Source organism: Symphalangus syndactylus, chromosome 6, assembly GCF_028878055.3.
Source record: "Symphalangus syndactylus isolate Jambi chromosome 6, NHGRI_mSymSyn1-v2.1_pri, whole genome shotgun sequence".
Taxonomy (NCBI): Eukaryota; Metazoa; Chordata; class Mammalia; order Primates; family Hylobatidae; genus Symphalangus; species Symphalangus syndactylus.
In genome coordinates this window covers 13,461,148-13,476,696 of record NC_072428.2, presented here as the reverse complement: position 1 = coordinate 13,476,696, position 15,549 = coordinate 13,461,148, and the positions used below count along the sequence as shown (strand labels likewise).

The 15,549-nt window shown below is 43.2% G+C and overlaps 2 protein-coding genes across 8 annotated transcripts in view; both read left to right on the top strand.

The window, feature by feature from the left end:
• API5 (apoptosis inhibitor 5) overlaps positions 1-3,683 on the top strand; it is a 37,372-nt gene extending 33,689 nt beyond the window's left edge. Inside the window, exon 14 of the mRNA XM_055281874.2 lies at positions 3,424-3,683. Coding sequence (XP_055137849.1) covers positions 3,424-3,431 — 8 coding nt within the window. The 3' untranslated portion in view covers positions 3,432-3,683. The remainder of the gene's footprint in view (positions 1-3,423) is intronic.
• A 4,748-nt stretch (positions 3,684-8,431) lies between these two features.
• TTC17 (tetratricopeptide repeat domain 17) overlaps positions 8,432-15,549 on the top strand; it is a 125,935-nt gene continuing 118,817 nt past the window's right edge. For 5 of the 7 annotated variants that reach the window (XM_055281866.1, XM_055281869.1, XM_055281867.1 and 2 more), the window contains exon 1: positions 8,474-8,667. In XM_055281866.1, the coding sequence (XP_055137841.1) occupies positions 8,509-8,667 (159 nt within the window). In that variant the 5' untranslated portion in view covers positions 8,474-8,508. Of the gene's footprint in view, positions 8,668-15,549 lie in introns of all 7 variants that reach the window. The other 2 variants (XM_055281871.2, XM_063641841.1) reach the window with 2 other exon arrangements.

Here is a 15,549-nt window from a genome sequence, read left to right as displayed (position 1 = left end):
AGCTCCGCCTCCCAGGTTCATGCCATTCTCCTGCCTCAGTCTCCCGAGTAGCTGGGACTACAAGCGCCCGCCACCACGCCTGGCTAATTTTTTTTTTTTTTTTGTATTTTTAGTAGAGACGGGGTTTCACCGTGTTAGCCAGGATGGTCTCGATCTCCTGACCTCATGATCCACCCACCTCGGCCTCCCAAAGTGCTGGGATTACAGGCAAGAGCCTAATTTTTTGTATTTTTAGTAGAGACAGGATTTCACCGTGTTAGCCAGGATGGTCTCAATCTGACCATGTGATCCACCCGCCTCGGCCTCCCAAAGTGCTGGGATTATAGGCGTGAGACATTGCCCCCGGCCCATAAGCAGTTCAGTGTTGATATAATTTTGTAAATCATCTTTAATTTTGATCCTTGAAAGTTCTGATTTGAATTTATTTTTAGGAGCTAATCTTCTGAAAAAAAGGATTTGGTTTTTTTTATCAAAGCAAAACATCAGATAATTGCCAAATCATCATTAAATAAATCATTTCTATCTTCAGATAATGTGCAAAGCAAGTTGGAACTTAGTAATTTAACTGCCAGGCTTTATGAAAGTATTCCTGAAGTACCACTAAGGTTGGTTGTGAGTGTTTGAAAGCTGGGGTTCAAGTGGATCAGGATAAGGTAACTAAATTCCCTTGGTGATCACATCTAGGCCTACGGCTTTTTTTTTTTTTTGAGACAGTTTCGCTCTTGTTGCCTAGGCTGGAGTGCAATGGCGTGATCTTGGCTCACCGCAACCTCTGCCTCCCAGGTTCAAGCGATTCTCCTGCCTCAGCCTCCTGAGTAGCTGGGATTATAAGTGTCTGCCACCACGCCCAGCTAATTTTTTGTATTTTTAGCAGAGACGGGGCTTCACCATGTTGGCGAGGCTGGTCTCGAACTCCAGACCTCAGGTGATCCACCAGCCTCGGCCTCCCAAAGTGTTGGGATTACAGGCATGAGCCACCATTCCCGGCCTTCCAGGCCTATAGCTTTAAATACTATATGCTAAGGAATGCCAAATTTATATCGCCATTATTTCTTGCCTAGAGTTTCGTAATAACCTCCTAATTGATCTCCCTGCTGTTACACTTAACTCTCTACAATCTGCTTGAAACACAGCAGCAAAGAGACATCTACTTTTCTGCCAGAAATTGTTCACTGGCTCCCTGTTTCAGAATAGTAATCAAAAACATTACCATGGCTTTTAATTCTGACCTCAGCTGCTATTCTTCCCCTTGATCACTCTGCCGCAGCCAGTTAGCTTCATGCAGGCCAAAGACATCCTCCTGCCTTACAGCCCTTGCATTAGCTAGCTACCCCCTCTAGTCAGTATTCCTTATATCCACACATCTAACTCCTTTTTCAAATCCTCGAAGCTAACCTTCTCAATCCTATCTAATACTGCAATGCCCCTTTCCACCCCACCAAGACTCCAGACCCACTTACCCTACTATATGCTCTCCAGTTTTACCAACTTGTATGTTGTTTACTCTGTCCTCTACTGCTAGAATATAATGTGGCTAAAATGCCACAAAAGTAAAGATTTTTGCATGTTGTTCATTCATAATCCCAAGCATCCAGAACAGTGTTTTGTACATAGTAAGCTTTCAACTCATAATAAGTTGAAGGCACTGTTTTAAGCCTAGGGGATATAGTGGTGAACAAAACAGGCAAACTCATGGAGTTTACATTCTTTTACGCAGATCCTGACAAACAAGCCTGTACCAGAGTAGTAAGTGCTATAAGGGTACTGAAGCATTCTAATGTGCTTCAGCTAGTATAGATAGAATAGTCAGAAAAAAGCCTCTGAGTGATTAATTTGAGCTGAGACCTGGATAATGATACCAAGCCAGCCTCGTGAAGACCTCAAGGAAAAGCATTTGAGATCGAGGCAACAAAATGTGCAGGACACTTAGCTTTTAAGAATGTGCCAAGCTGTGTTAGAGAATGGGCTATCTCAGAGTTCTTAGATTCCCAACCTTGACCTCAGAAGTCCTAAGTTCATCCTCTATTACAATAGTCAACTGCTTTCAGTAACTGAAAGTTAACACCATACTCTTTCTGACACCAGGGATTTTTCCTCTGGAAAATCATGGTTCCTTGATTCTGCCCATTTATCTGGCTGATTCAGGTCTGAGTAAATTTGACCCTCCTTGGGACACCTTTCCTCTCAAGTTGGTTACAGGACTACCTATTATGTGCTTCCTCAGTAGGTGGGTAAAAAACAGCAGGAGAGCATTGTAATCAGCTTGATTGAAACTAAAGCTTAAACTAATAGGAAATCTAACATACCAATAAAAACCTAAGATGACTGTCTTGCTATCCTCAGAGCAGCCCTGGTGTCACTGTGAGTTTGAATCCTTGGTTTCATCCATGGTAGCCCTCATACTTCAGACTGCCTGATCTATTTGACAAATGATTTTTTTTTTTTTTTTTTGAGACGGAGTCTTGCTGTCGCCCAGGCTAGAGTGCAGTGGCATGATCTTGGCTCACTGCAGCCTCCGCCCCCTGGGGTTCCCGCCATTCTCCTGCTCAGCCTCCTGCGTAGCTGGGACTACAGGTGCCCGCCACCTCGCCCAGCTAATTTTTTGTATTTTTAGTAGAGATGGGCTTTCATCATGTTAGCCAGGATGGTCTCAATCTCCTGACCTCGTGATCCGCCCACCTCGGCCTCCCAAAGTGCTGGGATTACAGGCATGAGCCACCACGCCCGGCCGAAAAATTATTTCTAAATGAAATTACTATATCAGGTATCCTCTGCCTCCGTTTTAAAAATCCTTTTCACTCGCCATGCATATTGATGTTGAAGAGTTACACATGTAAAGCCCTTCTTGCTATAACCAGGCTCCTTATCAACCTGTTCCCCTCCACCCTGCTTCCGACCAATTCAAAATTACTCTTAAAGACTTAATTATGGCCGGGCGCAGTGGCTCACCCCCTGTAGTCCCAGCACTTTGGGAGGCCGAGGCAGGCGGATCACATGGTCAAGAGATCGAGACCATCCTGACCAACATGGTGAAACCCCGTCTCTACTAAAAATAAAAAATTTAGCCAGGCGTGGTGGCGTGCACTTGTAGTTCCAGCTACTAGGGCGGCTGAGGTAGGAGAATTGCTTGAATCTGAGAGGCGGAGGTTGCAGTGAGCCAAGATTGTGCCACTGCACTCCAGCCTGCCAATAAAGTGAGACTCTCTCAAAAAAAAAAGAATTATATATAGTAGGATGCCAATAATTCCTTCCATTCCTACTCAAACATGCTGTTTCTCCTATCAAGATGAATCTGTGTCCATCCACACTTGAATTTGGGCTAAGCTTGTTACTTTCCTTAACCAGGAGAATGCAGAAGTGATGCTTTACCACTTCTGGGGCCTGACCCTCTGAAAGCCTAGCAGCTTCCTTTTACTCTTTCAGCACCCTGAGCCACCCTGTAAGAAGTCTATGTAACTACCTTGTCTGAGAGAGGCCCAGCTACCCCCAGCCATTTCAACCACTCCAACTAAAGCACCAGACATGTTGGAGCCAGTTTGGAACATTTCAGCCTCAGCTGAGCTCCTAGCTGAATGCAGCCTTAAGAGTGACCCCAGCCAACACCAGGAGTAGCAGAAGAACCACCCAGCTGAGTCTGACAAACTGAAAAATAATAAATCGTGTTTTAAGGCTTAAAATTTAAACCTCTAAGACTTATGTTGGTTTTATTACAAAGCAAAAGATAACAGAATGTAAGCTGGAGTGTTACCCTCCTCCCTAGGTGTATTTGTATCTTAAATATTTTCTCTAAGGAATAGGCAGTATGTAAATCCTTTGCAATTTTCAGGTAAGGTGGCCCAAGGGAGGACGTTAATCCAGAAGGATCATTCCATTCATTCTGTCAACAGAATGAATTCTAATTCATAACTTCAAGACTTCTATGATTTATAATAATAGTAAATAAAAGACCTATTTGCTAAAATATGTTCAAAGACTAAATTACATGCAGTTAGGGACTTGCCTATCATTCGTTGAACTAAGAATTGAATCACAATTTGAGGTATCAGCAATTTTGTCAACTGCCATCCTGTATTTCTGTAAGTTTCATCTAAGAGGAAAAGTATAAGGAAAAAAGAAACATCAGATCTTAGAACAACAGAATAAAAGAATGGTGACAAGTGATCTGGATGTAGAAAATTAGTAGGAACAATTTTATTTAGGTTAAGATTTTTGTTTTATTCACACAAAATGGGAATGCTACATTTGGGGGAGCTAAAAAACTGAGTCAACAAACTATTTTGTACAGAAGCTCCAAGGAAGATAAAAATGTTAGTATAGGAAATGCTTCCTGCCTTCAGTTGCTAGTGTAGGTAATTAAAGAATTGCAAGATGACAGGTCCCTGGATGGCCTTGGCCATGCCAGCTCTTCCCCCTCTTGCTTGCAATTTTCAGGCAGAATGTACTGAGAACGCAACATCCTGAGATGAGGAAGCTTCCAGAACAACCTGGGCTGCGTCCTCATTTTTCCTAAAACAGGATGTTCTGCAACACTTGTACTCAGCAATCTCAGTTATACCCAGGGTATAAAACTCAAAGTGTTTTTGGAGTCCCTCATCTGTGCTGCAACATGGGGTATGTGCAGATGAGGCTCCATCTGCCCTGGACAGCTTTCCTGAGCCATGGGATCAGCTAACCATGGACCCTCCATTTCTGTGTATCTTTGCTGCCTATTTGTAAAAACTTTGCTTTGCAATAACTTTGCTTTGCCTGACTTATTGTTTGAGTGTTCTGCCTCACCAGATTAGGACTAAGAACTTTTGCAAGAACCACTCAAGAGTTTGGCTGTTCAAAGTTTATAAAATAATATCACAAAGCAGCATAGTATTGTCATATTACTGCTACAGAATTCAGAGGTGGCAAACAAGTTGACAGACATTTTTGCAGGCTAGGATTTCAACTGTATCTTAAATAGATTTGAGAAAGCAGCATGAGGAAAGGATTTTAGGCAGGGAACAGGAGCAAAAGTATGTCTAAATTAGTCTGTGATAAAACAGTTCAGTGAAAGACTGGAAGAATGGTACTTGGCAGTCAGGATCTGTGGTAGGCAAAATTCTAAGATGATCCCCAATGGTCCTTGCCCTCATAAAATCTCCCCTACATATATTAAAACATCATGTTGTACACTAAATATATACAATTTTGTCCATTTCACCTTAATAGAGTAGAAAAGGGGGAAATTTCCTAACTTGACTATGTGGGTAAAACGTGAATACGATATCACTCCTGTGATTATAGGTTTGGATGTGGTTAGGGCCGCCAAAACTCATGTTGAAATTTGGTACCCAATGTGGCAGTGTTGGGAGATGGGGCTTAGTGGACACTTTCTGGGTCATGGGGGTGGATCTGTCATGAACAGATTAATGCCCTCACGGTGGTGGGGGGGAGGTGAGTTCTTGCTCTCTCAGGAATGAATTAGTTCTCGAGTGTGGGCTGTTAAAGAGTTTGGCTTTCTTGATTTGTCTCTCTTGCTGCTTTTCTCAACATGTGATCTCTATGCACACCCACTCCCCTTCTGCTTTCCTCCCTAAGTGGAAGCAGCGTGAGGCCCTTACCAGATGCAGCTGCCCAATCTTGGACTTTTCAGCCACCAGAATCATAAGCCAATTAAACCTCTTTTCTTTATGAATTGCCCAGCTTTAGGTATTCTGTTATAACAACACAAAATGGACTAAGATAACGTTATATGGCAAACAAAATTTTTGCAGACGACATTAAAGTTACTAATCAGTTGAATAAAAAGGGATATTATTCAGATAGACCTTATCAACTCACATAAGCCCTTTAAGTCTAGGCTTAGAGATGGAGGAATTCAAGAGATTTCAGCAGTGGAAATATTCTCCTGCTTGCCTTCAAGGAATAACTGCCATTTTGAGAGCCACATGGCAGAAGACTGTGGGTAGTCTCAGTGTTAATGGCCACAATCAGCAGCCAGTAAGAAAATGGAGCCCTCAGTCCTACATTGGCAATAAATTGAATTCTGCCAAGGACTTGAAGAATGAGCTTGACTGAGGACCCCCAAGCCTCAGATGAGATTGCAGCCTTGATATGAGCCTTGTGACACTGAGCAGAGAACTCAGTCACACCACAGCAGAAGACTCTTTCCCCAAGGAAACTGTCAGATAATGTGTTACGCTAAGTTTGTGGCAATTGTTACACAGCATTAGAAAACTAATACAGGATCCCAAAAGATAAGAGTTATCATTACAGAAAATAGGTGGTATAATAAAGCTATGGAAGCTATAATTCCACCTCTTTAGAAGTTAACTTGTGAAGGTCAAAGAAATTGCTGATAGCAAAATATGTGATGCTGGGGCCTTTCTCAAATTCCTCACTAACCTTCATTCATTCTCAGGCTCTCAGATCTACAGTCAGGTGGATCTGAGTCCAAACCTGAGCTCTACCACTTAGCAATATGATCTTGGCCAACTTACTTAACTAGCCAGAGCTTGGTAAGTTGTGACGATTAATAGGAACTATGCATGTACAGGACCCAGGATGTATTAAACACTCAAGAAATGTTAGATGATGATTATGATGTCAGCTTTATACACAAGAAATAGGGTTGACCTCTACGCCCCAAAAATAAGATGCTGAGACAAAAGGGATTCCATCATTTGCCACTTCTCTATTTTAAAATTCTGAAACACTCCCTATTGCCTATGTCTAAACTCCAAGAAACTCTTACAACATGCCACTGACTTCGCCTTTTCTTTTCTTGAGACGGATTCTCGCTCTGTTGCTTAGGCTGGAGTGCAGTGGTGTGATCTCGGCTCACTGCAATCCCTGCCTCCTGTGTTCAAGCAATTCTCTGCCTCAGCCTCCCAAGTAGCTGGAATTACAGGCGCCCGACACCACGCCCGGCTAATTTTTGTATTTTTAGTAGAGACGGGGTTTCACCATCTTGGCCAGGCCGGTCTTGAACTCCTGACCTCAGTGATCCACCCACCTCGGCCTCCCAAAGTGCTGGGATTACAGGCGTGAGCCACCGCGCCCAGCCAACTTCACCTTTTCACTTATTATTCTGCCTGAACCAGCACCTGAGCTCCAAGCCTTTTTTTCACCTGGTTGGTTGCTCGCTCCTGTACATATGCATTCATACACCCCCATTATCCTGTATTTTAATTGTTAACCTGCCAATAATATCTCACTATATTGCACACTGCCCAATGGTTACATTTCCATACCCAGAGACTATCAGAGTACCAGGCAAAAAGCAAATAAGCCATATATTTTTAATGAAATGAATGTTCAGTCTTCAGGCCTTTAAGAAAAGCTGTTCCTGGAATGAAGAAAAAAAAACACCAATGCTGTGGTTGTTTCTATATTTCCATAGCGTGGTGTTTAAACACTTAGCAATTGCTCTCCTGCATACACTTGTGTAGAGAAGTGGTTAAACAATATTCTCATCCTTCTTTTCCCAAGGAGAAAACCAAAAGCATACCAACCTTAAATAACACACACAGAGGGCAATCTTGAAAGACCTAAAATGACATATCTAGCAAGAAGCTGGCAGCCAAGCTTGTCGCCAGCCTGCCTGTTGGTTCGCTAGAGGGAAGTGGTTCTCAAACTTTAATATGTATACCAGTCACCTGAGGCCATTGTTAAAATGTAGTCTGATTCAGCAGGTTGCGGGGGGAGAGGGAGAAGAGCCGAGAATGTGCAGGTCTAAAAAAGCTCCCAGGTGATGCCAATGCTTTTGGTCTCCAGACCTAGACCTCTAGCTTAGACCTGTGCTGACCAGTACGGTAGCCACATGCGGCTATTAAGCCCCTGAAATATGACTAAATAAGCTGTCAGTGTAAAATGCCGATTTCCAAGACTTAGTTAAAAAAAAAAAAAAAAAAGAAACTATCTCAATGATTTGTACAGACCACATTGAATTAATATTTTCTGTATTTTGAGTTAAATAAAATGTACTAGTAGGGTTACTTCCCTCGGTATTTTACATTCCACACGTGGCTCGCATTATAGTGCTACTGGACAGCGGTGCCCTAGACTAACCGTCTCCATTCTGAAGCTTCCACTATTGTGAGACTTTAAGAATAAAAGCAACACCTCTCTTCCCATAGCTGGTTCGAAAGCACACCTTTTGTTCCCCAGCTATCTACCAGAAATAAAACGAAAAAGCAAAGATTTAAAAAACAACAAAACTGAGTCCTCTCACTTGTGCTTAAGCTCCACCTAAGCCACTGCTTTTCTCTCCCTCCGGTTCCCACGCTCCGAGATCGAATCACCCACAGAAAAACAATAACTAAAAAGCGATCTCCATCCCTGAAGCCAAGCTGGGAGAGGGCCCGAAGGTCGCCCTTCCTGGCGGCCCAAACCGAGGCGGAGGAAACCTGGTAGTCAGCGAGCTACGCCCTCTCGGCTCCTCCTCCTGCTCCTCCTCCAGGGCCGACCTCTTCAAGATGGCGGGCGCCGGAGACTAGCTTCCGCTTCCGGTGTGAGAGGCCCGGCCGGGGGGGCAAGATGGCGGCGGCAGTAGGAGTCCGTGGCCGGTACGAGCTGCCGCCTTGCTCCGGCCCAGGCTGGCTCCTCAGCCTTTCCGCCTTGCTGAGTGTGGCGGCACGAGGGGCCTTCGCCACCACGCACTGGGTCGTCACGGAAGACGGGAAGATCCAGCAGCAGGTAGCGGCCGGGGCGTCCCTCTTCTCCCGTGCCTGCCCTCGCTCCGGGGGGATTCCCCTGCTTGGCCCCTGGCTGTTGGGCTCCGCGCGGCCCCGCCCCCAGCCTACCCTCACGTGGTGTTGGCACCGCGACCCCGGACTCCCTGCATTCGGTCCAGGCACTTCCCGCTCCCCACTTGTCTCCTGGTCCTCGTTTGGCCGCCTAGAAGTTCTCACCCTTCCACCTCGCGGGCCGCGCGCCGCGTGGGGAAGAGTCGCCCAGCTGCGGGGTACGGGCCCTGCGGACCTTTTTTAGCTCGGGGTTTAGAAATCACATTTTTCAGGATTCCTGCCTTTGGTGCCTCTCGGGTTCACGCGTCACCGGCCCTCCCCTAGGAAATAGAAAGCAGGTGGCAGCGCCAGGGTGTGCGCGAGTCCCAGGGTGTGACAGCTTCTGCACCCCAAGCCTGTGGACCATTCGTGCTGCTCCCGTAGTTTCGTCTACCACATGGTCGATTTCGTTTCTGGTTGTGTTGGTTTCAGCTTGTACCGTTACTCAGGTCAGCAGTGGCTCATTAGAAACAACATAGAAACACTCCCCTTCCGAGGGAATGCTTGAAGATGCCGCTGGTGGCGTTGCCTGCATCTTTTCAGCTGTTACTGCCCTCGTTTCCCAGTGTACTTTGCTTTGTTTCTTTACCTAGTTCCTGTGACCCAGCCTCGCATGGAGGATATGCGATTTCCTGGATTCTTGTATGCCTGAACTAATTCCTCAGAGGCGAGACTGCTTTGCTTATGTAACTTTATGATTGCCTGCATTTTGTAAATGCTGCTGATGCCCAACGAGTGCGTATGTGTGTGTTCCGCTACAGAATATTGGTAAACTTACTGACTTCGAACACTTGAGAACAATCTTGAAGTGTCTGTCTAGCAAACATTTAGAAAGTGAACTGTGTGCCATACAATTTAGCCCACTGATCTAAAACGTTTTAACTAGTGTGGTGGGAAATTACTGGTCCTTTGGGTTGTGTGTAATGAATCATGATAGGAACACATTGCGACGTTTAAGGTGAGGTTTAGATTTAGATTTGCCATGTAATGTAATCGCAAATTCTATCTCAAATATAATAAGTAAGTTAAGGATAATTGAAAATCCGCCTAGGTATTCATGAGTTGTTTTCAGCATATCTGAGAAAAGACCGTGTTCTTATTGGGTAACGTTTTCTATATGACATACATAAAGAACAGTTTCCTTTTCATTGCCGTACTAGCTGAGACTTTAAATATATGTGTATGTGTTTCACAAACCCAAGAAAACACTGTAAGACCATATATGAGTGCTGGTTGCTTCCACCCTTCTTTTGTTTCCTGATAGTGGTTTTCCCTGAGGTCTTTATGAAGACGTGGAATTAAGTCACTCCTGCTGCATTTTGGGGAGCCTTTCTCCCATTGGCTCTTCTGCAATATTGTTTTTGGCCACAGCTATTTATACTCTATGACATTGACTTCTCCTTCCCATTTTGGTGTCCTACCACTCAGCTGAAAAAGTAGCCCATGTAAAAAGTGAAAGCTGGTAGAAATGTTTTATGTATATACTTAACATTGCAATGAGAAAGTAGAGTGATTTTTTTTTTTTTAACAAATTCCTTCTTTTTGCACTTTGGATACATATGTATTAATGGGGGAAGGCAGGGGTTACTGGAAACTTGCCTCAGAGAGCAGGGAAGAGCTGAAGAATCTTTTGGATCTCTGCCAAGTCACTCCTGAGCTAAGTAATTAGGCTTAAAGTTTAAAAAGCAAGATTTCTTTATTACATGACTTTTTAAGTGGTCCTCTTCATTGAATTTTCCAATACTTTGCTATACATAACATTTATAGTGTTATGTTCAGGCAGCCACAAAATGTTATGCCAGAAGAAATAAGGTTGGTGTCTACAGTGTAACAATAAGAGGCCAGGGGAGGAAAGTTGGATTTAATCTGAAGAAAAGGCACCACATATAAATAAAGTAAAAGAGTTGGGTGCTGTGGTGAGCTGCTGAGTTCCACTCTGATAGCTGATTGTGCATGACCCATGCTTCCCTTCCTGGCGATAATTTGTATGCAGGTAGAATCCAAACTCTCAATTTAGATCGTGATTAATTATAACATTTGAATATACTGTACTTAAGGACTTGAAAGATCCCATTAGTATATGAAATCCATATATATTGCAGATTTGTACATTCAGAAACATAATTAAAAGCTTAATATATACAGTTGCTCCTCAGCTTATGAAGGGGTTATGTGCTGATAAACCCATTGTAAGTCGAAAATACTGTTAAGTCAAAAATGCATTTAATGTACCTACTAAACATTGTAGCTTAGCCTAACCTACCTTAAACGTGCTCACAATACTTACATTAGCCAAATTTGGGCAAAATCATCTAACAGCATCTTTTACAATAAAGTATCGAAATACCTCATGTAATTCATGAATACTTCACTGAAAGTGAAAAACAGTGGTTTATGGGCACTCAGTACAGTTGCTACCAAATGCACATCACTTTTGCAGCATTGTAAAGTCAAGAAATCATAAGTTGAACCATCAAAAGGTGGGGACCATCTGTATACTTTGTCCTGACATACCAATTCTTGCTGCTTATTCTTGGTTACAATATTTGAATGAGAGCAAAAGTGTGATTTCAGGTTTAAAGTGACCTACTGCCAGGCAAAGGGCTAAAGGCTAACTGGATTAACAGCTTTTAGAAAATTAGAGTGGTACATGAACCTTTTGAGAACCTTTAATATTAAACATATCCAAATTAGATGTATGGGTCATTGTTTTCCACAGTCATCATAAAGAAGTACTTATGACTTAAAAATCTGAATTGTCCAAAATACAGATTTTAACAGGGACATTTTCCATCATTATAACTTTTTTTTTTTTTTTTTGAGATAGAGTTTTGCTCTTGTTGCCCAGGCTGGAGTGCAATGGCGCTATCTTGGCTCACCACAACCTCCGCCTCCTGGGTTCAAGAGATTCTCCTGCCGCAGCATCCCGAGTAGCTGGGATTACAGGCATGCACTACCACACCCGGCTAATTTGTGTGTGTGTGTGTGTGTGTGTATTTTTAGTAGAGACAGGGTTTCACCATACTGGACAGGCTGGTCTCGAACTCCAAACCTTGTGATCTGCCCACCTTGGCCTCCCAAAGTGCTGGGATTACAGGTGTGAGCCGCTGTGCCCGGCCGTTATAACTTTTTAAGTACAGCAAGGAGTCTTTCCCAGGAGAGATGAAAATTCATTTGATTTTTTATATTTCAAGGTTTAGCAGGCAATAAAGATAGGCACCCACCAGTTACATACCACAGACTTGTCAACATGTATATGTATTGGAAATGGTACATCCTTTGGTGGGTTGAAAAGGGGGCTTAAGTAAGAGCAAGGAGCATACATTCCTGCAGGCAGCCTCTTCACAGTCAGAGCTGGGGCTGCTGCAGGCAGCAGCTGGTGTCCATTACTTGGCATGATGGTTGAAGGAATTATTTCTTTTTCTTTTAGAGATGGGGGTCTTTCTTTATTGCCCAGGCTGAAGTGCATGGTTATTCCCGTGCATTGCAGCCTTAATTGATCTTCCTACCTCAGCCTCCTGAGTAGGTGGGACTACAGGCTTGTGCCGCCATGCCCGGCAAGTTGTTGCATTTCACAATCCCTGCCTCAGCTAGGAAGCATACCTTCCCCAATTTTTAGGTTATGTTTACTGAGCTGCCACTGAATTCCCAAATATGGTCCAGGGAATCCTGGAGCTGGGATGTGGAGAGAACATTCCCGTCACTAAGTTCCTTTTCCACTGGTGTCAGGGGAAGGCTAAGAGAAACCCCCTCTTCTCCTCCTCTCCGCTCTGTGCTGTTTTCCTAGCTTTGGGCTTTGACATACCTCTGATGCCCTAGTGTCTGTCGCTGGTACCTGGAACCTAGTAAGGCCATCTCACTTTATTTAAGCAAGGGTCCTTAACTTGGACCCCATGGGCTTAAGAAGTGAGCTATTATAATCTAGTTACTAAAAGGATCACTAGCGTAATCTGGCCTGTGGATCTTTTGGTTGACTTTGTGAAAAATAGGTTTCAAGATAAATTTTGTGTTGTTTCATTTTGATGTTTTTGCTTAATCACTAGTTTGGCAATATCTACTTTCTATATTCTATTTTCTATTTTTTATCAAGTGTCTGGCAATTTACTTGCAACAAAGGTTAAACTTTTGTGAATTTGCCTAAGAGCCTAACCACTCTATGGCACTTCATTTCGTTGAAAAAAAAATGTATGTTCCGTGTTCTAGGTAGCAGCTAACAGAGAAACTCTTGAAATGTTACCAGTTTGTTAGTTGTAGCCTTATTGAATCAAGAAGTTGTATTGCTAGTACTGAGTTCTCTGCCTCTGGATATTCTTTTTCTTCTTTTCTTCATCATTCTTTTCTTCTCATAAGCACTTCAGAGTGCTACTCTATACATAAGTGGAGGGCTAAAAATTTAAGTAAATTAAGAGTATCATCTGTATCAGCTGTCTTATACATTTTAATATTTGTATTCTTTGTCACTATTTCCCTCTTCTCCAATGTTACTTAGAACTGTGGACTTTAAGATTTGGAAAACATTCTTAAAGATTATGTAGTACAACTCCTAAGAGAGAAAGTCACTCAAAGTCATGTAACTAATGTGTAGCATTTCGTGGCAATAGTAAGTAAAAATGGATTAGTCTGCAGTAGCATGCAAGTGAGCACCTTGTACTCAGTAAGTTTGAAGTAGATTTTTTCCTCTCATAACACCTACAAATGAAGGACTACAAAGAAACATAAAAGCAAAAATGGAAATAATGAAGTAAAGGTATCTTCTTTTCCAGTTTGCTTTATCTCCATAGAATGTTCTGTGGTAACTTAAGATTCAGGGTAATTGGGTATGGAAGGGTCCTAAATAAGTGTGGGTTCATTCGGCATTTACTTAATCATTTTGCCCCCAGTCAGGCTGGTATCTTCGGAGTACAGATCCTCTTTTTTTTTTTTTTTTTTGAGACGGAGTCTCACTCTTATCACCCAGGCTGGAGTGCAGTGGTGTGATTCTGGCTCACTGCAACCTGTCTCCTGGGTTTAAGTGATTCTCCTGTCTCAGCCTCCCAAATAGTTGGGACTACAGGTGTGCACCACCACAGCTGGCTAATTTTTGAATGTTTAGTAGAGACAGGGTTTCTTCATGTCGGCCAGGCTGGTCTTAAACTCCAGGCCTCAAGCGATCCTCCTGCTTTGGCCTCCCAAAGTGCTGGGATTACAGGTGTGAGCCATTGTGCCCAGCCATTAATAGCTTGTAAGTGAAGGCCTGGTTTAATTTTGGTCTGATGTTAAGTAATTTGGTTAATCTGGGAGAGAGCATCCATATGGCACTGTGAAGCTGACAGATTTATTTCTGTACTTTTCAAAAGTAACTCATCTTTTTTTTGTCATAAAGGACTGTTTCTATGTTTATACACTTCCGGGATTTAGTTACACCTGGAGAGGTCATGGTGGTTATTCACTAATTTGCTAGGCTTCTGCCAAACCTTTGCAGTTTGTCCAAGACCTTCACTTCAAAATGATTCTCATTCAGTCCATTTTTTCAGATATTGTCCACTATTATTTTTCTTCTTATAAATTCCTGAGATTCTGACTTTGTTTATATTGTAGGGCAGTGAGAGGAGCTTGGAAATGTACAGAAATAAATTAGAACTTTAAATAATTTTCCCACTTTTTCAATTTTTTAAATTTTTATTTATTTATTTATTTTTTTTCTTTGAGACAGAGTTTTGCTCTTGTTGCCCAGGCTGGAGTACAGTGGCACGATCTCGGCTCACCTCAACCTCCACCTCCTAGATTCAAGCGGTTTTCCTGCCTCAGCCTCCTGAGTAGCTGGGATTATAGGCATGTACCACCACGCCCGGCTAATTTTGTATTTTTAATAGAGACAGGGTTTCTCCTGGTCAGGCTGGTCTCAAACTCCTGACCTCAGGTGATCCGCCTGCCTCGGCCTCCCAAAATGCTGGGATTACAGGCGTGAGCCACCACGCCCGGCCATAATGTTTTTTATTTTTTAAAGACAGGTCACTCTGTCACCCAGGCTAGAGTGCAGTGGCACCATCATAGCTCAGCATGACCTTTAACTCCTGGGCTCAAGTGATCTTCCCGCCACAACCTCCCTAGTACCTGGAACTACAAGTGCATGCCACCACACCTGGCTAGTTTGTTTTTTTATTTTTTGTAGAGATGGGATTGTACCATGTTGCTCAGGCTGGAGTTCAGTGGCATGATTATGGCTCATTGTAAACTTGAACTTTTGGGCTCAAGTGGTCCTCCCGCCTCAGCCTCCCATGTAGCTGGGACTACAGGCACGTGCCACTGCACCCAGCTAATTTTTGTATTTTTTGTAGAGATGGGGTTTCGCCACGTCACCCAGGCTGATCTTGATCTCCTGAGCTGAAGCAGTCACCTGCCTTGGCCTCCCAAAGTGCTAGGATTACAGGCGTGAGCCACCACGCCTGGCCAGCTCATCTCCTTCTTAACTTTGTTGTTTTTGTTTTTGTTTCTTTGCCCTTGCTCTTTTTCATACTCACCCTCTAGATCAGTAGTTCTCAAACTTTACCTTGTACAAAAATAATTGGGGAATTGGGAGTTGCTTACTTAAAATGCAGATTTCCAAGACACCCAGAGTATCTGATTCAGGAGGTTGGTGGTAAAGCCAAGGATTCTACGTTTTTATCAAACTCCTTAGGAGAGTATAGTGCAGGTAGACCGCACATAGTCTAAGAAATTCAGTTTTAGATATTGCCATCCTTCCAGCTTCTGTTCCAGTTTTTTTAAACTCTGTACATACACCTGAGCATCAGTTACCACATATATGCTGAGA